Raw genomic sequence first — 22,694 nt, 5'->3', positions numbered from 1 at the left:
GCCAGGCTCGCAGCTCTGCCACCGACTGCCAGTGTCCTGTGGGCACAAATAACTGCTCAGAACCCCAAGGCGTGTTCTGTCTCCATGGTGAACAGGTGCCTAGCAACCAGGGCTGGTCAGTGGGTGGGGGAGGGGTGGCCAGTAGGTCTAGAAAACTGCCCCTCACTTGGGTCTGAAACAGGAAGCGGTGGCATTCTACGGGTCCTGGGCTGAGGACAGTGGTGGCAGCAGCAGGAGGTGGGTCCCTCCAGGCCCAGCCAGCTGTGTAGCACACCCAGGGGTCAGAGCAGGGCTGGGCCACGTCTCTTTCTGTGCACAGGAGCCAGTCAAGGCCCTGGTTGGTGTGGTTCAGTTGGTTGTGCGTCATCCAGAAAACCAAAATATTGCCAGTTCGATTCTGGGTCAGGGCACATGCCTGGGTTGCAGGTTAGGTCCCCAGTCAGGACACATATGGAAGGCGACCAATCAATATCCTCTATTGATGTGTCATTGAAGTCCCAGTTTGAAAGTTGAACTTGACCAGGAGGCAGGTAGTGACCGAGGACCCATAAGGGGTGGAGGTCCCTGCTCAGATCCCTCTCTGGTCCAGCTTCCTAAGAATTATAAACAAAACAGCAAGTCCTCAGGGAGTTGAGAGATAGGGGGGAACAGAGAGAGGGAGCCCGTTGCGCACTCTTGCTGGGTCCCCGGGACAGATGAGGCAAGATGAGGGTGGCCTTCTGTGAGAGGCTGTCCAGGTCCTCTGCGGCAGTGGCGGCTCTGAGCCCCAGGTGACCGAGCCCTCTGCCACCTGACGCCAGAGTCCAAACCTCATGCACAGCTGATCAAAGGCCACCGACAGGACCTGGTGAGTCCCTTCCGTTTCTATATAGGGTTTCAACCTCGCCAAGCCCCAGTCCTCACATCTGTACAGTGAGCATGGAGAACCTGAGCTCCCAGGGTCACAGCGTGGTGACAGATGAAAGTGAGCCCTGTAAATGTTGCCGTATCTCACCCTTATTCATTACGTATTTGCATTTTGATAAGTATAATCTGGTGGAGTTAGTTAGCATATGGTAAAGGTGTTTCTCACAGGTTTACATGGAGATGGACCACAGCTGACACCTGATTTTCTTTGCTTGTCATCCCCCTCACCGCCACCCACACTCCATTCTCCAGCCAGCCAGGCCCCGGGTCCCAAGGATCAGCATGCCTGGCCCCAGGCCACACAAACACACATGTGCGTGCCGAGCCCTGCTTCTGCATGCAGCGTGTGAAGCCACACAGAGACAGCTGGGGGGGACTGATTTGGCAATCTTGGGCTGTTTGGCCATCTGAACATGACTTCGGGAGACAAGGAGGGGCTGTTACTCATAACACGTGGACAAAGGCCATGTCAGCTCTAGTTGTGAGGTGTCCTCATCCCAGCTATGACCAAAAATGGCCTTCCGCAGACGTTTGGCACCAAGCAGCGTCACATGCTCCAACCCTGCCCAGGAGTTACAGAAGAGTCAGTCACACAGGAGGGGTTCCCCCGTCACGGCCGCGGGCCACACCCTTCTGCTTCGCTCTTGACAGATTGCCATCTGGCCCAGATGACGGGACCCTCGAATTTGCCCAGGGTAACCCAGCCGTCACCGCCCGCTGCACATGGGAGGGCCCAGAGTTCTCTGGGCGGGAGGCTGGTGGATAATTTGAAAGTCAAATCGTGGGCTGTAAAAGGAGGAACTGGAAGCATGGCGGAGCCCCTGGGCAGTGGAGGCAATGACAGGGGCAACGCGATGCGGTTGTCGTGGCCTGGGGTGGAGTCCTGGTGGCCTTGAGTGCCAGCTTCCCATGCCTGGGTTTCTTCTGATGAGGAAGGAGCCATGACTGTTGGGAGCAGACCCCCTGCTGGGGCGCTTGGCTTGTGAATTCACTGCAGCCCCCAGACCACCGGCTTCCCGCAATCTGACACCTAAGACTCATCCACCCACTGGGTAGTGGGGTCACTACCCAGTGACCCCACTGTATGGAGGGGAGACTGAGGTATGGAGTCATTAAGTCGCGTGCCCAAGGTCACACCCCAGCACACGACGGTGACAACCTAAGGTCTGGTTCCAAAGCACAGAAATGTCCTACTGCCGACCTCGCCCCTGTTCCCAAAGTGGGAGGGACCGGCCACTACCTCACCCTGTCCCCGTCTCTTCTTCACCGTCCGGGGTCTGTGCCTCACGCACACAGCTGAGCAGCCCACCCCTTCCTCCACTCACAGGTGGCCTCAGGCCCTGTAGGAGGGAGCACCACCACTGGGGCGGGGGCAGAGAGCCGAAGGCAGTTCAATTCCACTGCTCCCGCACCGTGTGGAAACCCCGGAAGACAGGCCAGGTGGACCTCATCCTGTGCTGACTACGTTAAGAGAAATGATGTATTTTTTTAAAAAAATGTGGTAAAAGATACATTTCATTCTAACTTTAAAAATTTTTGAATTGGAGTGAAGATAAAAAAAGAAAAAGAGAGTGGAGGGTGGAAGAGGACTTTGAGAAAGTCCAGTTTCCCCTTCATCAATGAAATGTATCACACAGAACATCAAACGATGATTTGGCTGTAAATGAAAAAAAGAAAAGCTTCTTGACTGCCTGTGAAAAGACTGGAAACAGAGACGCTAGGAGAGAGAGGAAAACGAAAAATGTTCCCCCGGGCCCTCTCTTTCTGGAACATTCTCCAGTGAGGTCCCCTGATGGCTGGGCACTCTTTCAGGGGGTGCCCCCAGCCTTTCAGGGGGACCCTCAAGCTGAGAACAATGTCTGTGATAACAGGGATACTTCTGCCCTTTGCCGTGTTGGCATCTGCACTGACGGGTATGAAAAAAGCGAGGGCGGGAGAAACTGCCGGATGCAGACACTGAGGAGTGACCGAGCGGTCGCCGTAGTCCTCACCACCTTGAACTTGCAGGGGCAATACCAGAACCCTGGTGGAGACGTCCTACGTGGAGCGGTGAAGACGAACTTTTTCTGACTTAGTGAATACGCACCTTCTTCATTTCTGGGCCATACCGTGAAAAGTGAACATAAGGAACTTGTGTAGCTACAGAGTATGAACAGTAATATTACAACTGCATGGTGTTGGGTGGGCACGGGACTTGTCAGGGAGACCCCCGGGGAAGGTGTGCCAATCCCATCACTGTGCTGTACACCCGAAAGGAAGATAACATTGCACGTCGACTGCCACCGGAAAATAAAAAATTAGAAATAATGTTTTTGTATTATTTTAAATTTGATATGTAAAATAAATATTATACTATCTTCAAATAAACTTATTTGAGTTTTAAGCTGAACCACCTGCTTTATTCATGGACATCGTTTTCATGGAAGGAACAACTCAGCAAATTCTATTTATTCAGACTTGGGTGCTTGACAGGTATTTCCTCAAAAGTACTAAATGAAAGAGGGCTGTCACTTCAAAGAAAACTTGGTAGTTTTTGCCGATAAAATTTGAGCCTCCAAGTAAAAATTTGAATTTGGGGGAATTTGTATCTGCCCCTGTGAGCCTGATAGCTTCCCGGTGCTTTGCTGATGAAACTGGCGGTAACAGTAACTAACGCAATTGCGTGGTATTGTGTATTGAGATGTGCCAACATGCTGAAGCAACATTTTCCATGTGACTAATGCACAATGTCACAAAATCCCACTGGGGTAGAAATCTATTCAAAGTGCAAGACAGACCAGAAATCTATTCAAAGTGCAAGATAGGAGAGTTAATAGGTATGGTTTCATATTCCAAAGGCAATTAACCTTTAAGCAATTTGTCAGTTCAGGTGTGGTATGAAGCAATATCCAGTTATCTGAAAGTTATTACCTTCCCCTCCCTCTTCCAAGTTACGTATCAAGTTACGTATCTCTGGGAGGCCTAATTTTCTTCCAAATGTATCACGTGATACATTTGGAAGAAGGCAACCTGTAAAATGCCATTCTCATCTTCTTAGAAAAAGTTATTTCTCATAAAAACGTTAATGTTATTTTAAAAATGAATCGTTTTAAAGTGTGCGAATTTCTAAGGTGGTAAACACTGCTGACCAGTGAATGGTGTGCTGGTAAATGTTTAACAACCAGCCCCTGCGACGGAGCGGGGGGCGCCCTTCTCAATTGTACTGTTTGCTGATTTTGTGGTACAAATACTCCCATCACGACCAAGTTCGAACTGCCAACTTGGCCCTGAAGTGAACTTGGAGGGACCAGTGAGAACCATCAGAGTTCTGGGGCATCCTCACTCCTGCAGAGTGGAAAGGAGCTGGGAGGAGGGGTGTGAGGGCAGTGAGTGGTCCACCACTCTCTCCTGTTAAGGTGTGTTAGCAAGGTCAGGGGTTCAGGAGAGTCGCAGCCTTGATTGCCAAAGTCCTGGAACCTCACTCAAAGCCTCACGCTCTTGGATGTACACATCCCCAAACCTCTTCTGTAGGTTTGCTACCTCCCCCACCCCGGCAGACAGGACCTGAACCTTCCTATTCCAAAGGCTTCTTAAAAGAACTTTCGTGGGTCAGGAACGAACGCTTCGGGGGAATTCCTTGAGGGAGGGCACACAGCTGGCTCCAGCTTGGTCATAATTTACTAGGCAGCTGTGTGTAAAATCGGTTAAACAGAGATGTGTGTGACTCAGGGCTGACAGCCTCGGAGCGTTGTGGCCCTGGGCGCAGTGCCCTCCCTCCCCGCCCTCCCTCCCTGCTCCATGTGGGGGTGGGGACAAAGACTGACTCTTACCAGGAGGAGTTTATATAAACAAAATACTTTATTATTTGGGAAAGAAACGGCCAAATTACAAATTTTTTCTACTTAAGTTCTGTCCATTTCCATGTCAGAGGTTTATAAGGGACTTCGGTTCCCGTCACTCTTAGGTCCGACCGCATGACATTGCCGACTTGGTCAGGAAAAGAAGTTAAACATTGGTTTTGTGTGGTCTGCCCCCAAACAAAATGAGTGGCGGCTGAGATCTGGGTTGGCTGCAGCGTGTTCCCAGTCATGTGTCTGTTGACGTGACAGACAGACAGACATCCGAGGCCCTGCCTGAGAAACGTCCTGTTTCGAGACACCGGGAGCTGCCTCGTGTGGTTCTGAAGGCAGCGCCGCCCTCCTCGGCTCCCCTCTGGCCAAGCACGAGGTCTCAGCACATGGACGGGTCCAGGTGTCCCCTCACACTGCTCAGGGCCAAAGTCTCACTTGCCAATCCCCAGGGCTGGACCATTCTCGAAGGCCAGGAATACACGCTGACCCAGGCGCATCTCAGAGACAGCTGCAAGTCTCCATGGTGCTCAGAAGGTTTTCCTCATGCGGAGGAGTTCAAAGCATCCTCCCCACCACGCTTACTTACTCCCTGCGCCTCTGGGCGTTCTGCGTCCAAAGTGTAAGAACGAAAGTACGTTGCCGTGGCCGCCGGGCAGAGGAGCAGCGTGGTGTCCAGACAACGAGGACTCGGACGGGACGGTGTGCTTCGTCCATGTCTGGGAGTGTTCACGTGGCTCCCCCTCCCCACCAGACCTTCAGCCCTGCACAGTGTTCGACTTTGTGTGGAGCTGAGACAGAGAATGAAGCATTCTTACTTTTTTTTCCCAAGTGAATTACTTTTACAGTAAAAATAGCTGCTACGGAAATCCCTCCTGATCTCTGAAAAGGAGTCGCAAATTTCCAAAATCATTTCCATCCTCCAGCATCACCTGGGGCCTGGGAGTGGGCACAGGGTGGGCACGGCGGTCAGGGAGGTGAGTAGGGCACAGGGTGGGCACGGCGGTCAGGGAGGTGAGTGGTGGGGGAGACACAATGGAATCCAGAAAAAAACTCTGTGCATCCACCGAGTTAAAGGCATGCATAGAAATGGAAAACATATGCCATTTGTCAAGAAAAATACTGCTTTATAGCTTTTACTTTACAATTAAAGGAGAAACCAGAGGCCAGATGTGCCCCCAGATAATAACATTAAGTTTCTTATAAAAATTCCCAAATGTACAAAGTCCTTGCCTGATACAACCCGGGCAAAACAAAACAAACAAACACCCCACCCCCACCCCCAGGGATTAATTAACCCTCTTAGACCTTACTCCTGTAGGCAAAGTAAAGGTAAATAATACAAATCTTACAAACTCTCTTCGCCGGCTGTGGCCGATTCAATGCTGGCAAAATGCCGCGTGTGCTCTTGAAAAACGGAATAAACATTGCATTCTTACTTCACATATAGTAATATAATTATTTTAAATTACAATATACAATTTCTGTTAAATAGAACTGTTAGAGGATTTTGATAACAATGAGAAGATTACAATCATATATACAAACCAACTTCCGAAATGGTACATTGCTTCCTGGCCCCTCCTGCCTCTGAAACAGAGGCCACTTTTGCTTCTGTGATTCCTGGTTGCCAAAGGCCGAAGAAAATTAAAAAACATGTGTGTCCACGACGTGTTCGCTCCTCGGAGAATGTCCGACAGCCTAGCCTGAGCGGCAGGGCCGCACGACCCGCTCGGAGCGTGCCCCCGTGGGGCCGCGGTCACTCGACTGCACCATAAATAGCGGTTCCCATCCGCAGGCTGCGGAAGCTATGCACCGCGCTGCTTTGGGCGAAGAGCTGCGGTTTCCCGACGAAGTAAGGCCACCGCTTCTCGGCGACTTCCCTGGAGTGTTCAGTCGGCCTGGCAGGGGCCCGGGGACAGTCGGTCGGGATGGGCAGCCCCCGGGGCCTCAGTCCTCCGTGTCCGGCTGGACGCCCAGGATGGCGTGCAGCTCCTCGGGCGTGAAGCCCAGCAGGTTCTGCAGGTCACACACGAAGCGGTACACGTAGCGCTTCCCCGACGTCTTGTGGATGATGTTCTTGTCGTAGTAATAGCGCAGACCCCGGCTCAGCTTCTCGTAGTTCATCTTGGGCTTGTTCTTCCTCTTTCCCCACCGGCGGGCCACCTGCAGTGGACATGGACGCAGACCAGTTCAATTCCACTGGGCAGTTAAGAAAGCTTGAATGACTTTCCCCTGATGTGTGCTCACGGGGGGAACTTGCCCACTAAAGGACCCCAAAGGTGCCACCTGTTTTAAGACAGATGAGTGTGCCAGGGCACTGTGTCCCTCGGCTGGTTCTCCAAGGACAGAGGGAGGAGCGGAGTGCGGTGCCCCACCCACAGCACTATCTGACACAGGACTCTCCAAGCCTCTCCCTCCAACAAAACCTCCTGGAAGCCGAGGGTTCTGAATGGAGGGTTCTGAGACAAGGCAAGAGCTGCGTCCCCTCCCTCTACCTCCTGGGTTCTGAGTCCCACACAGGGCCAACTGCTGAGTGGGGTTTGAGCCATGTGACATTACCCCATCCTCAACGCTTCTGCCTCCCAAGGGGACGGGAGCAGGAGGGGACAATGGACCCTGACTGCGCTGGATCAGTCAGAGACCCAGGGCTTCTCTAATGCGGTCCCGATGGGCAGGTCTGGACCTGCCCTTGGCTTTCTCCTCCAGTGGGGACTGGGGCAGCTCGGCTGAGCTCAGCTGAGGGGCACAGAAAAGCCCAGCCAGGGAGCGAGCCTCGGGCTACGAGGCTCGGCTTCCCCCAACAGGAGGAAGCAAGTTTCCCAAAGGGTTTTTCACACGGTCAGGAGAGAGCCTCAGTTTACCGCTTGCACCCTTTTTACTCAATGACAAGGCAAGGCGGTGAACTCTGGTCTACACCCAAGCATTGGCCCAGAGACACGGCACACCTGTTCCCAGGGCCAGGGCCATACCCGGGTTCCCCCGCCGTCAGGAGAGCTCCCCTTCGTCCCAGGGAACCAAATTTTCAAACCAAAGGGATGAAAATAGGGTGGAAAGTCCCAAGATCTCCCGGGCTCCGGCCATACCTCATCGGGGTCAGCGAGCTTAAACTCCCATCCGTCACCGGTCCAGCTGATGAACGACTGGCAGGACTTGTCGGAGAGCAACTCCAGGAGAAACTGCCACAGCTGGATGGGCCCGCTTCCTGGGGGAGAGGGCCGGGTTACAGGCTTTTACAGACTCAGAACACAGCAAGGCTTCAGCCACCCCAGAGAAACAAATAGGCTGAGGAACTCGTGCCCCCTTTCCGGGTGCCGGTGGGAAGGGCCACCCCAGGTGCTGGTGACAGTCCTGAAGGCTGGTGTGATGAGGCTGGACACCAAACAGGGGTCTTCGTCCATGCCTCCTGCTCCCAAAAAAGAGGTCAGTGGGCCCTTGAATGCTGGGCTTAGCTTAACTGGGAAAAAACTCCAGGCTACCAACTCTCAGCCTCAAAACTCGTCATCCTGTGTCACTGTCCCTTCTTGTGCACTATGTGTTTCTTCAAATGCCGGGTCAGGACGGGCGGAGGAAGGCGGGGCACTGCACCACAGAAAGAGGCGTGTTGTTCGTGGAATCCTGCGCTGCAGCCTCTGGCCACATGACGGTGGCTAAAGGACTTAATCCAGGACTCAGATGTGTCCAGACCCACCTGGGCATTTGGAGTGGCATCCACGGCCTCACCAGCCGTGTGCCGGGCCTGTGCTTTGCAAAGTGCCCTCAATGGGCCTTTTCCTCATTAGCATTTAGAACCAGTGCCTTGCGAAGAAGCACCTTCAAAATACGAGGCCTAAGACACAGCTCAGAGGCCTGGTGCCACCCTGGACCATGCGCCCACCAAGGACTTGTCCCCTAAGACACGAAGGCTGTCGGCGGGTAGGCTGGGCTGTGAAGCTCCAGGAGCTCTGGAACCAGACAGGGCTGGTTGCCTGTGTCACCAGGCAGCTGTGTCACCTGAGCACATTTCCTCATCTGTAAAGTGGGTCACCTCCCTGCCACGGTGGGCTGTCCTACCAACAACACACCTGGCTGCCCACACCGAGCGGGCAGGTGACCAACCCTGAGATGAAAACCACCAACCCCACGGCTGTTTATTTTCCTATCCCGCCCTGACCACCCAAGGGTGAAATCTACACCACTCCCCACTCACGCTTTGGGTATTTTTAACACGTTTCCATGGCTGTTTGTTTTACCCACCAGAAAGAAATGGATGATGCCAACCTGTTCTTATTTTAACCTATGAGATTCTTGTGAGGAGGCATTTCTTAAGTCCCCAGTGGCTCTATATATAGTCAAAATAGCTCATTTAAGGACACATGAAGCAGTTGAAAAAAAATCTCTATTTTCGCTCCAGTGGTGGAAATATTTGTTTCTAAAAACAGCTTTAATATTTGACTCTTGTCTAGAATAGCTCTTGCCCAAACCTTGCACACAAGATGGGTTTCAGCAGCAAGGCAAGGCGAACAGTTCCGTGTCATTTGAGGCCGGCTGGCTGCCCCTCCCTGAGCCGGTTTACATTCTTTGACATTCCCGGCCTGGGTGAGTCAGAGCGAATGCCTCCACCGGCCCGTGGCCTCCTCTCCGAAAGGCTGAGCGCAGGTGGCGGGAGCAGCCTGGTCTCCAACCACACCGCTGGGCTGAGTACAGGGCATCCCCACAAGGCCGGCCTCCTTAGAGTTCAGACACAGCTTGTCTGGAGCCAGGATTAAGCCCCGTGGGTCAAATGCAGTGCAGAGGCAATGAGCGCCAACCAGAAACACCCTCGGTAAACACGGCTGTGCTGGGCAGGGCAGGGCACGGGGTGGGGGTGGGGTGGGGACCGGACTCCGGCGTGGCACACCCCCTCACCTGTGAAGCCAGCCAGCACGGCCGCAGGTATGACCGGTTTGCCCTGCTCCACCGGGTCACTCCTCTCTTGGATGTAGTCCTTGAAAGACATGGTCGGCTTGCTGAGGCCCGGGGCCTGGCTGCCGTCGTCCTCGCAGCTCTCGAAGGAAGGCACCCGCTGCTCCAGCAGCGACGACTGGCTGTTCCAAGACTGCAGCAGGGGGTCCGAGCTCTCGAAGCTGCCGTCCCTGCCGTTCTCGGGGGCGTCCGGGTCTCCGGCCTTCCCTGGCGGAGACAAGGGGGCGCACACTCAATGCCGCGCCCAGCCACGGCGTGTAGCTCTCCCGCTCCGACGGCGGCAGCGCTGCCGACCGCCCCTGCTGGTGCGGAATCGTTCAGACGCCTAATGCTCTCCGACCGAGGGGCTTGCTCCTTAGAAGTGTGCGCAGCACAGCCACACCTCCCACCAGCAACTGAATCGATCCATCGAGCGCAGCCTCATCGGATGGAGTCTGACACGGCAGCAACAAAGGTCATGGGCTGCTGTGCCCAACACCGCGGATGGGCCTTAGACATAACGAGGAGCGACAAACACGGAAGACAACATACAGCATGCCTCCACTTATATCAAGTTCAAAGCCAGGAAAAATTATGATCATTTCCACTTGGGGTGGGGAGGATACTGACTCAGGAACGGCTACGAGGGAGCCTTCTGGGAGGCCAGAAACCCATCTGCACCGGAGCGGCTGTTACTCAGCTGCATGCTTGTAAAAACCCAACCAGCTACGTGCCCAGCAGCTTGTGCGCCGTGCACATACATCTCTGTAAAAGGGATGTTAGATTCCTAACACCGCCCCCCAAATATCGCATTGGACGGAGGGATCTATTCAGGACAGCAGGCCCTCACTGCATCTTGTTCACCCAAGGCCCCCCGGCCCGCAGCCTGAAACACAGGGGGGACAGGCCTGCTGAGTGAGTCAGGCGTCTGTGGCAGTGACTGAACGTCCCTTTGAAGGACAAGTCCTTGGCTTCCTCCACCAGCTAAACACAGGATGATGGACGGAGAAGCCCGTGTCGCTGTCTGACCGTGGCTCCCGGGTTTGGACCAAGAGCCTGCTGAAGGGATGGGCTGGGAGCCCTTCTCACCGGAACCATTGGGGATCAGGCTCAAGCCGTGGCCCGCGAAGTCCTGACTGACGGGGCAGTAGCTGACGCTGACAGTGTTGAGCCGTGACTTGGGGAACATCTGAAACTCCTGCTCGGCACTCAGGCCACCGGGTGCCGCTGTGGAGGGACACATGCTGTCCAGGAGCCCACCTTTGGGGAAATTCTGCGTCTGTATTCCATATGGCGTCTGCTCCACGCCAAACCCTAGAACAGAGTCATGCAACAGTGGAGCCATTAGGTGACCGTACTACACCTCTCACCAAATGGAACGCGAGCGGTTCTGCAGGCCCCGGCTTTGCCAGCCCTCGGTGGACACGTGGGTTTTGATGCGTGGGTTTTCCACAAAGTCCTCCGTTTTCAAACCATTCATCTTCCCAGCCTCACAGGCCCTTTTCCAAAGTGCCCACTGCCTCTGGCCCAGGGTGCCACGCTCATGTTCGTGGTACTATGTCTCTCGCTCACCAAGCGCTTTCACTCTTCCCTCAGAATGTTGGGTCACTGGCGCTTCTGGCTTCCAATGCCGCTGAGGCTCAAAGTGATGTGCCCCTGTATGTGCCTTTAAGTGGCATATCCAGTCCCCTGTGCCCTGGCTGGCTGGGGGGGACTGCCCATAACCTATGCTCTTCACCGTGTCAGCAGCCAGAGGGAGAACCTGAAGTCCCTGACACCTTTTTCAACCCCAAAGCTCAGAGCACACGTGGTCTTGCTAACCACCTCTCATCCCGTGTACCAGACTCATCCGCAGCCACCAGCTCACTGCGTCCCGCCGCTCCCTCTGTGAGTGGCCTGGACCAGTGCCGGCCACTAGGCAATGGTCGATTTTCTAGCAGCCCCATTTAAGAAGTAAAAAGAAATGGGAAACTGGAAAATTTTACTTGACCTACGATATCAATGATCATCTGAGCAGGTAATCATAATCATTTTGCAATTAGGAAGGAGCTATTGTTTTACATTCTTCATCTCATGGTAAGGCTTCCAGATCTGCTGTGCATTATGTTCCTACCATTCATCTCAACATGGACCAACCACATCTCATGCCCTAGTAGCTTGACAGCCACGAAAGGCTACCACATGGGTCAGCGCAGGCCTAGACGGTGCCTTCGGGCCGTCCTCGAACAGGACGACTTAAAACCAAGATCTTAGGGGCACAGCCCAGACTGACCTAATGAATTGCTGTTGATCCAATGAGGAACAGAGTTGAGATGGGACTCCTCTTCATACTGATCTTCTGCCTTTTCCTGGTTTTCTAAGGAACCGGAGAGAGTAACATTGCAAATCAGGAACAAAACAACACAGGAGAAAAAGTGACTGTCCGAATTACTGTGTATGGTTATTTCAGGGCAACTTGACGCATGTACGGTTCACGTTTAATCTGACAGTGTTCCAAGCCATCTCATCCATTTAAAAACACGAGACAGCAATGCATTTTTCAACAAGTAGAGGAAGTTTTCCAACATGAGCGCTATCACAGGTGAAGTTAAATTTTCTACTGTACCATCTGGAGGACCTAGACGTGCCAGCGAAGGGTGAAATGCTGGCAGGGTGTCACCTGCCCCAGGCAGGAGCTGGGGACAGCAGGTGAGTTGCACAGACTCCCTTCCCGCCTCCCTCTGAAAGATGCCCCCCACCACGAAAAGTGGGCAACAGAGGGGTGCCTGTGCCTAGGAACCTGGGGAGGGAAAGGTGTGTGGCTCTGTGTCTGTCTGCCCCCTACAAACACAGGGAACCACACGCCCACCCGCACACCCAGTCCCAGACTCGCACCCGAGGAATGGCCAAACAGGCCCAACCTGCGACAAACAGATCCTCCCCTGAGCCTTGTCGGGTCAGACTTGTCCAAGTTCAAGGAGCCTTTGGGGGTCTTTACAAACAAGCTTCCCTGGCCCTCAGAAGCCACAACTAAAAAGAGCTGACTCCTATTTTGAAAATTCTGAGTCCACAGCAGGTGTGCAGCTCAGTGCTCACTGACATGAGGCCTGTTTGCCTGAACCCTACAAAGGGGCTCGTTTTCTTAAAGTTTTCACTTCCGTGATCCCTTGTTACACATTTTTTTTTAACCCTGTCTTTTTAACAATGGTCTCCATGCTCTTACAGGGTCTGAATCAAGACTTTCTCTCTATAGGTTAAGAGTTCTTTGTTCGGTGGCCAGTTTCTGTATAATGTATCAGCGTGGAAACACCTATCAGTTACTTCTACATTTGTTTAGAAACCTAAAACCCCAAAAAAGAAAACCATATACTTGTTGGACTCCATTTGGACTTAGGAAAATCTACCGTAGAATTCACGGAGTTTGTCTGAACAAAGACTCCCTTTCGTTGAAGCTGGCTCATTTCTTTTGGTTCTGGAAGGGGAGCCACACACCAGGGGAATTCTTTGAAAGCCTCCGCATCTAAGCCAACGCGTCATCCCTCTGACACGTGTCTTCCAGCAAAAGCCAACGAGTTAGTGACTAAGGCGACTGCCCCTCGGCTACACTCGACGCCTTACACGCGCACTGAGGTGGATTCAGATCTACCGCCACCCACGTGACCCTCGCCCGTGGCACTTTCAGGCCATTCCCATCATCTGGGCCTCCCACCCTACGGCCGCGTGCTCTTCCCGCCCATGGCTGGTACCTTTGACCATCTGCTCCAGGTGCTCCCACAGAATCTCGCCCACGAAGTCCGGCGCCAGCTCCAGAAAACGCTCCTTGCCCAGGTGGCACAGCACCTGGCCGTTCATGCCGAACCTCTGGAGGTTCACGTTCACCAAGCTGAACTCATTGGTCGCCCAGAGAAGCCACTGGCAGACCTGTTGCTCCGTCCACAGCCAGGGGTCTATGGGGAGGGAAGGAAGGACAGAACACGGAAGGAATAAATGGAAGGAGGTGGGAGAACCACAGGAGTCACTGCTGATTCACCCACCAAGTGCACACGTGCACCAAAGGCCAAGGGCATGAGCCAGACCCCCAGGTACATTCTAACATGGGAACACCAGTCCTGGCTGAAGCCCTGGGCTGACTGGGTTGAAATCAAAACTGGCTCCGGTGAACCCCAATCTCTGCCACTCTTTGCAAGATACATTCCACAAAAGCTCGAAAAATAATAACCCATCTCAAGGAACGGCGGTCAGCTCCGTCTGACCAGTGCAGAGCAGACCCTGGCAAGCAGCCTGGCAAGAGGCACTTACTCTTGGGGATGCCAAGCCGCCGCTGCTCCTTTTTGAAGCCGCTGAAGGTAGCTTTCAAGGCCTGACTCATCACGGCCTTGCTGCAGGGCGTGAGCAGGGGCAGTTCGCAGTTGGCCGCATCTGGAAAGAAACCCCGGGGCGACTTTAGGATTCCATAGCTGGCAAGGTCGCAGGGAGAAATCTTACTTCTCAGAAAAGAACGATTCTGATCTCCAACCTTGACATGACTCCTTAAAGGGGTTCAGGAATATTAGCAAAATATTTTTGGACAAAAATTGAAAAAATACCAGACATCTCATAACATCCCTGATTAAAAAAACAATCTACAATGTTATGCCTCGGTAAAATGCCTAGTGAAGGCCATTTGAAAATTTTAGACAATGAAAGCAAACACATGACTTTTGGCTCAAAGGCTTCAGGGACTGTAAATACATCATTTGGAAGCCAATTCCATTACACTAAGCAGCAGGCAGAGACTCGGAGCCTCGTACACACACACAGGCCTCCGTGCCCGTGAGCTTGGCACACTTCCAGTTTTTACTGGGAAGCGGTCTTCTCTGGGCTCCCTCAGCAATTTCAGGAATGATAAATGACTGTCACGTGATGGCACGCTGATGCAAGCACATGTGTTTTAATTAATTTTCTGGACTGTATTTCCCAGCACCTACTTCATACAACAAAGTAAGCTCTGGCATGCCTCCAACGAATAACTCTCTCATAGCAACTGCAGAGGCGTTTCTCGACGTGCCAGCCCCCTTTGAAGGGTACACATGACACGAGAAGTAAAAACAGATGGGGAAGGATTAGCGAGAGTCACTTGTGGCCCCCAACCTCCGGGGGCTGATCTGTGAACCCAGGATAAAAAGTTGGGGTGCGCTGTAATGTGCCCCGTTTGCTGCTCTGCCGAGTGAACCTGGGAGCTGCGGGCTGAAGACACCCTGGTGGAAACCCCAGGGTCTGAGGCAGGGTGCCTGCAGCAGGACCCCAGCCCTCCCTGGGGAGTGTCCGGCAGGGAAGACGCCAGAATCCTCACACCCACTGGAGAGGAAAACTGTTGTCTCTGGTCCAGGGCCTCCCTCAGGCGTTTGGCACCAAAGACCCAAGACACCGACACTCCTGGCTCATCGACTGTCGTCTCTTTATTAAAGGAGCTGCTCTGGGCAATCACGCGCGACGTGTCCACCCGGGGAACACGTTAGTTACCATGGGAGATGGAGTCCAAGCCCGTGGGCACTTCTTGGAGAGCTTGCTTTTCGTTCAGGGAGGGGAAGATGGCAAACAGGGACCCATCCAGGGTGTCGAAGGCTGGCTGGCGCTGCAACAATGGGCGGAAAAAAGATGGAAATGTAATGTTTACCTCCTTAATGACCTGTTTTCCAAGTGGTCCTCGGGCAAGCTGACCAATGCACCCTGACCACACTGGCTGCGGTGAAGCCGCTCCTGCAAGGGACCGGCAGGACTCATGCAGCTTTCTGGGATGGCCCATGGGACCAAAAGGAGTCCCTGTCACTCTGGGTCATTAAATCGCCCTCGCAGAGTCGGGACGACTGGGAGTTCATTTTCAATGGCCTCCTCCACTTCAGTTAATAAAGTATGCAAACAATCCTAAGAACACCAGAATCCCAGAGCAGTGCTGGGATGGGTCTCAGAGGCCGACTGGCCCGAACACCTGGCCCTTCCGTGACATAATCAGAGAGAAATCCAGTCAGGCCTCGGGCAGGAGAAAAACGACCTTTGGCAAAGCCACTTGAGGTCACCGTGTTTAAAATGAAAGGCCAATGGCTGAACGAACACCGAAAATCAAACGAGGACATAAAAGGTCCGTAGATACGTTTCTTTTGAAATGTTCACGATGACACACTTCTACTGAAACTAGGTGTTTTTCCTCACCCACTCCAATGGTTCAGAAAACAGTAAAAGGTGTGAGAAAGTTCCTTAAGGTTCATTTTTATAAAAGTAAAGCGTATTAAAAAGAACCTCCCTTCCCCCATCCCACAATCACCGGTGGTGAAGGATTTCCAAAGGACACAGCCGAAAAGTTAAAACCATCTCCTTCAGGGAGGGCAGGGGTGCCCGGAGATGAAACCCCACACAGCCCAGTTCTCATCCCAGCGTTTGTCAACAAAATAGCCTTTAGCGTGGGACTCGTCCCCGAGTAACAGAGAGGCCTTGAGTCACCTCTGCCCGACTCGTTAAGGAAAAAATGTGAAGAAAGATTACACTTTTCTAACATAAGCTGGAAGTCCCAGGTCCTATGTAATCCAATGACACGTGTTGAGTCATCTCGAAGAGAACGGGTCACACACTTACAGATACAATGGGTTTGTGTGCTTTCATTTCAGAAATGCAGAAGGACGGATTACACAAGAGGGCGGCGGGTGGGGGGAGGCTGGGACTGGGCCAAACACCCCTGGCAATGAGTCCCGGGACAGAGCCCGGCCCTTCAGGACCCAAGGCGTCGAGGGAAAAACCAAATAGGCAAGTACGAAATACTCGTCTTGGTTTATAAACGGATCTATCACTTCGAACTAACTTTGGGGAAAATATCCAATCGACTTTTCAAATCCCTACTGGCACTGCCCAAGTGACTAAGAAATGTCTTTCCTTCACTGACAGCAAGTTCTTTTTTTAAAAAATCAGGAAGTCAGAAGACAAGACCCACTCGTGCTGGGTATTTCAACACTTCAATTCCAGGGACTGTTCTCCCCCACATCCAGAAATCGCACGGACAAAACCAACGAATCTTTTAGTTTGCAGGAGAATTTTTCTTCCTAGGGGTGTGGTTTTAAAGTTGGTACTATCACAGCTTGTCCAGTTTCTGCCAGGCTGGAAATGTCTGACCAAACCAACAAGAAAGCTCCCTAGCCCACAGCTGGATGACCTACCTAATCCTGGAGAAAGGACCGACCCATTTTGGCTCTTTGGGTCCCATCAGACAAATAACCTCACAGTGACCTCCAGGGTAAAATACAGCCAGACTTGGAGGAGGCCCACCTCAAACTGCTGCTTCTGAGATATGTTTACGACACAAAGCTAAAAACAAGGAGAAGGCAAACGGGAAGTTACCCGTGTGTGTCACGGCAGAGCGCTCCCTGGGAGAATTAAGATAGAAGCTCCATGACCTGTGTGTGGTACAGCCTTTCACCTTTCATCTGTTGTCCGGCTCCCATGCACACAGCTGCCCCGTGCGCTTGGCCAGGTCGGTGGAAGCAGCGGCGGGGTCCGCTTGCCTCTCCCGGACAATTCTGCTTCACCTCTGAAACAGCCCTCCCTGGTCCAAGGAAACTCCTGCTCTGTCCGACCAAGAACCATAGGCCTTCTCACCTAGTTGAGGGGGGGGGGTGTCTCAGACACAAACGACCGAAGCCTCAACTTCTACAAATTAAATGGGGTTTGTATCCTGGAGGACAAATAGTATAAGTATCGGGATGCCCATTTTACAGACTAGAAAACCGAGACCCAGAGAGATTAATAAGCAAACAGCCCAGAGTCACACATAGCCAGTGAATTGAAAACTGGGGCTAGAGCCTGTTGTTTGGGACCCAGCCCAGCCAGTTTTATTCTATTTCATTTTCCTCCTCGAGACTGAGCTTTCCAAACTGTATAACAGAACTTTTCATTGGGACTTCGCTCACTCACCTTGAGTGTCCCTCTGTAACTGTTAGACACAGGGGCCACCTGGTCCATGTTCTTGATTCCAAAATCATTCATCTTCAAGAAAAAAAAAGGAAGAGGAAAATAAAGAGTCAGAGGCAACAAGTCAAGTATTACATATCTAAGGCATCTTCGTGGGCTGCCCAGCTACACAGACATCGGATTCTGGGGAGGCTGTCAAGTTCCACCCATCAACGGTCATTCAGAACCAAAACACCAGGAATTCTTATTTAAAAGTCCTGCTCACAAAGGCTCTGCAATTTAAGGAGTTAAGTAATAATGCGCTGATTCCCACGGAATTCCACTTAGATCAAATCACTCTCTGTGGCTGCTCAGAGCCTCCTAAGGCAGCCTGTGTGCTTCTGTGACAGGAGAGAGAAGGGCCTGGGGAGGTGCCACCTCCCGTCTGCCAGGGGGCAGCAGCTCCACCCGGGAGCCTCAGGGGCACCGAAGAGGGCCCACCCCAGGCAGCTCCAGGCAGCTCCAGGCAGCTCCAGATCCGGGAAGCAGGCACAGGAGCCCTGAGGCACCCCCCTGTCCGTACTGGAGGGGCTCCCAGCCCAGGAAGATCAGAGAGAGGACCATTGCTTCTGACCAAACCCTCTTCCTGGTCCCGTGTGAAACACACCAGCTCCAAACATGGCTGCTTTGTGTCGCACAGCTGTGCATGTCCTCCAGAGGCGGCTCCAATCACAGGTCTGCCCGGCTTGCTCTGATAGCATCTCGGCTTGCACGAGACCCAAGACCTGTGCTGCCCGACGGGGTGCCTATCAGCCACGTGTGGCCGTTGAGCGCCTGTCACCCAGCTGGGACTGCGGGTAACACACACACGCAATTTCAAAGATCTCGCAGAAAAAAGTAAAAAATCTCAGTAATAACATTATATTTACTGCATGTTTATATAACATGTTGGATATATTTGGTGAATGAAAATATGCTGAAATTAAGCTCACCTACTTCATATATTTGACGTGGCAATTAGAAAATTTATAGTTACATATTTGGCTTGCACTGGGCCATCCTGTAACAGACCAAGAACTTATTCAGGGCCTTAAAACATAATTGCTCTGCCAGGTAAATTACACATTAATAAGTGAGACAGGTACCTAGATAAGGCCACCAGTGTTAGATAAAAAACCAGAGAAACTAGAACTCATTTTCAAATTACCTGGGTTAGTCGCTGGCCACGGAACTGAAGGCCCACAAGGCAACTTTGCAGGGTCTGCTAACTGCCCCCCCCATCTCCACTGGGTGCTCCCCGCCGTTGCAGCTAAGACCTTCAGGTAATTAAAATATTGTGCAATTGACAGCGCTCACTGGAGGTGGCCAATAGCACAGTTTACTGTAACTAATTGGGTTTCTTAGTGGTTTCTTGATTTTCCTTCATGATCAATCTTATGGCTAAAGTGAAGTCTCCAACAACTCAACACACACGCACGTGGGCACGTGCACACACGCACAAGTACCTACACACATGACCCTGCCCCCCCCCCCCCCAAGGCAGGGAGGTGGTAAGTGTCTGTCTCCGGGAGGCCAGAGGGCTGCACAGGGCTGTTAAAACCCTCAGAGTGCAGGTAACTGCCCTAGTGGCCAGGGAGGCTGGGGAGCTACTTGGGAAGGGTAGGGGAGAGTCCAGGCTTGTCCTGGACCAATAGTGGCCACTTCTGCTCAGAATCTCCACTTTGCGGGCCCCCTGAGTCACTCAAGAATCAACATTCACTACTGATGATGGCTGCCATGACAGATTCCTCCTCCCTGAGGGCTGAGTCTGAGCTGGGGACCGTCCCTGCTGACCTCACTGAATCTCCCAGACATCCCTGAGAAGTCAATGTGCCAGGGTGAGGCCCAGAGACCTCCGGGAACCTGTCTGGGGTCACACAGCTACTACCAGGGCTTTTAAGGGGCGCAGCGCAGACCATAAGGCCGTGGAGGGTGGCTCAGACCCGAGCATCCCTGTGTACCAGGACAACCTGGTGGGGCCCGGGCCTTGTCCCGCTGCACCCCGCAGGCCTCAGCACGCAGATCTCAGACCAGGGCCCCTGCTGGTGTGAGATGCTGCTTTAGCTAGGAGCTTCCTGTCATGTACCTGAGTGGACCAAGTCCTGCTAACCTGTGGATTAAACACACGAGCCTCAAACCGAAGACCAAAATGCTGAGCCCGCTTCCTTTTCCAGGTCTGGTGTGCAGACACCTGGTGACTTGGGAAATGGAGACTAGTGTCCCACCTTCACAGAGATAGAGAATGGGTGTGGCAGGCAATGGAAAGCTCCATGGAGGTGGGGAGCGGGGCTGGAGGGGTTGTGTACAAACACTTGGGAGAAAAGGCAGCCTACCACCCCCACAGAAAGAGTGGTAATTACCACAGAAGAGAATTCTTCTGTTGTCAGCTTTTAATCTGTTTTGTAAGGACTATGCAGAGTGGCTTCAGGCAGACACAGAACTAACCAAATTTGAGCTCGTTCACTTATCAGACTCAACAGGGCTCCTTGCGGTGGCAGGCCGGCCAAGTTTCTCCATGTAAATCAGTTTTAAACTTGGGTCCTTTGGTGTTGACCTTTGGATTGCAGCTTGTGAACAAATTAAAAAAAAAAAAGAATAAAAGAGGAAAAGGGCAGAAATCTAAGTGCTGAGGACAGTTAAACTTTACACAGCAGATCTCGCCTGACAGCCGCAGCCTCCGGGGAACAAGCTATCAGTTATGTGAGATTAGACTACAGGTTTGTATTTAGGTAAATTGGGGGGGGGGGAAGAAAGAAAGTTGAAAACAACAGGTACCCCCACCGCCCAATACACGTTTTGAAGGTCGGTGTGCTTTTTCCCTTTGAAAGTTATCACTTTAGCCAGAGGAGTGACTAATCCCAACAATGAGTGTTTGATATTTCCCTGCAGAACTGCCGGTGCTAACATTTACGGTACTATGATATTACTCAGAATTTTAATAAACCTTAACTCGGAGATTTATCTCCCTGATGGGTGGTGGTGTGGGCAGGCAGATGGCGCACAGGCGCTTCCATTGTCCGGAACAAACATAGTCTCTCAGTGGTGAATTAAAATAAATTACCCTTATCTCCACAGGGGACTGCTCACTTCTTTACTTTCTAAGTAAGTAGCACGTCAACTACTATTTTAAGCTACCTTGAAATTGAATACAGGCCAATATAAAAAGTCTCCTGTGCTTTAAAAAAAATACCTCAATGCACAAACGCTCACCGATAGCCCTTCATTAAAAATGCTTAAAGAACGAGAAAATAAAAGCAGCCCATCACACCCACCTCCCCATTCCCGACAGGCTCCGGCTCCTGGACTCGCAGGGCCCTAGGGCCCTGATCCACTCCTGGGCGCTAGCGCGGGTCTCGTCCTAGAGGCAGGACGCACAAGCCGCCCTGGGCCGGCCCTGGACATGGCCGAGCAGGTGACCAGGGGCCCAACGTTTTCCGGGAGCCGCAGTCTCCCAGGTATTTGCGCAATCCTCCCTGGCCAGGCGCGCTCCGGTAAGTCACCCGCAAACCGGGGCGCCCTGGAGCCCCTTCCGACACCCTCTCCTGCGTACCTCCAGCCCCTTTTGCGAAATCAGGTTACCCCGGGTGCCCAAAGACAAGAACCCCCACCAGGCCCTCGACATTCCTTTTAAAAACAATAACAAGCGAAACAAGCCGGCGTGCACGCCCGCCCCAGCCGGCTCGGCGACCCTGGGGGCCGCGGCCCAAGTTCGCAGCACGCTCCTCGCGTCACTACCCGGCCCATCCCGCGCCCTACCGTGGGCCCCGCGTCCCGACCGCCCTCAAAGCCACCCAGCCACCCGCAACACGAGCCCGAAGAGGCACGGAACCCAGACGCGCGACCCCCGAATCCTAGGAGTAGCCACCACCCAGCTTGGATCCCGGCGGTACGGACCTCTGCGCTACTCAGGTCCCCAGCAGGGCTTCTAGGTCCCCGGGGAGAGAAGCGGGCGCCGGAGGGCGCTTTCTACGGATACCCCCAGCCCGCGCCGGGCCGGCCCGCCCACCCCGGACCCAGCTCTTACCGCGCCGCTTCTGGCAGGGCCGGCGCGCGGTCGGGAAGCAGCTGCTCGGGCCCGGGATTCTCGGTGCGATCGCGGCAGGGCAGGGGCCGAGGCGCGGATGGGGCGCTCCGGGAGGCCGGGGCAGGGGGGCAGGCGGGCGGGCGGGCGGGCGGGCAGTCGAGCAAACGAACGGGGGGCTCCGGGCACTCGGGGTTGCGGCTACACTGAGCTCCGCACCGTCGCTGGAGGAAGTAACCCGCCCGGTCCCTTCGCAACGAGCTCTTCAGGATCGGGGAGAGAGGGGAGGAGGGAGGGAAGACTTCAGGGGACGGGAGGAGGGGCATCGAGAGGGGAGGGGAGAGAGAGAAGGGGAGGGAAGAAGGATGGGGGGAGGAGGCGAGGAGGCGAGGGACCGGAGGAAGAGGAGGGAAAGCAACGGGGGTGGGGTAGGGGCGGAGCCGGCTCTTTCCGGCCCGGACTTTGCTGCGCCCTACGGCCGCCCGCCTCCGTCACTCCCTCGTTGGGCCCTGAGTGCGGTGGCCTCGCGCAATCGTGTGCGCGGGAGCTCCGGCAGAGAGTCTCCCCGAGTCGCGAGGCTTTAACGTCAAATACGGGGTGCTGGAGGCCCCGAGCGGCCTCAGGGCTTGGGTAATTAGAGGCCCCATTCTGGGACGTCTTCCTAGATCTTTGATTTCTTATCATTCTTATTGTGAAAAGACTGTGAATGAGATGATAAACCAGCGAACCGGGCCCTTTGCTGGAGGGCTGAGTCCACCCTGCTCCAGGCAGCCCGGTTCCCACAGCCTCCATGTGGGTGGCGCCCCCTAGAGTTGAGTGATGCCTCAGCTGTAACCAACCTGAACTCCATCTAAGGCGCACAGTTCATCTCCAAGGCCTTCTTGTTCCCACTTTAAATATGAGGGAATTGAACCTTAGAGTAAATAACTTGCCGGGTCATAAAACGTGTAATTACCACCCACGGTCAAAACCATTGCCCACATTCTGCCAAGTTTCCATTTTTAGCAGAAAGTGCTTGAGTCGGTGGCTAGAAGTGTGTGTGCACTCCCTATGCAAATTCACGTCAGATTCTCAATATTTTGGAG

At 53.3% G+C, this 22,694-nt stretch overlaps 1 protein-coding gene across 1 annotated transcript; it reads right to left on the bottom strand.

The window, feature by feature from the left end:
* Positions 1–5,839: 5,839 nt before the first annotated feature.
* ETS2 (ETS proto-oncogene 2, transcription factor) lies at positions 5,840–21,778 on the bottom strand. Its single transcript, XM_037042967.1, has 10 exons — positions 21,613–21,778; positions 17,574–17,645; positions 15,138–15,249; positions 13,935–14,054; positions 13,382–13,582; positions 11,929–12,012; positions 10,746–10,970; positions 9,621–9,884; positions 7,820–7,938; positions 5,840–6,899 (listed from the first exon to the last, which is right to left on the bottom strand). Exons 2-10 carry the CDS (start codon positions 17,643–17,645, stop codon positions 6,684–6,686), a joined length of 1,413 nt encoding a protein of 470 aa, XP_036898862.1. The 5' UTR covers positions 21,613–21,778; the 3' UTR covers positions 5,840–6,683.
* Between the last annotated feature and the right edge of the window lie 916 nt (positions 21,779–22,694).

Source organism: Sturnira hondurensis, unplaced genomic scaffold (genome assembly GCF_014824575.4).
Source record: "Sturnira hondurensis isolate 20B ecotype Veracruz unplaced genomic scaffold, ASM1482457v3 Scaffold0003874, whole genome shotgun sequence".
Taxonomy (NCBI): Eukaryota; Metazoa; Chordata; class Mammalia; order Chiroptera; family Phyllostomidae; genus Sturnira; species Sturnira hondurensis.
Note: the sequence above shows the minus strand (reverse complement) of the source record. Positions and strands in the feature narration are given on the sequence as shown.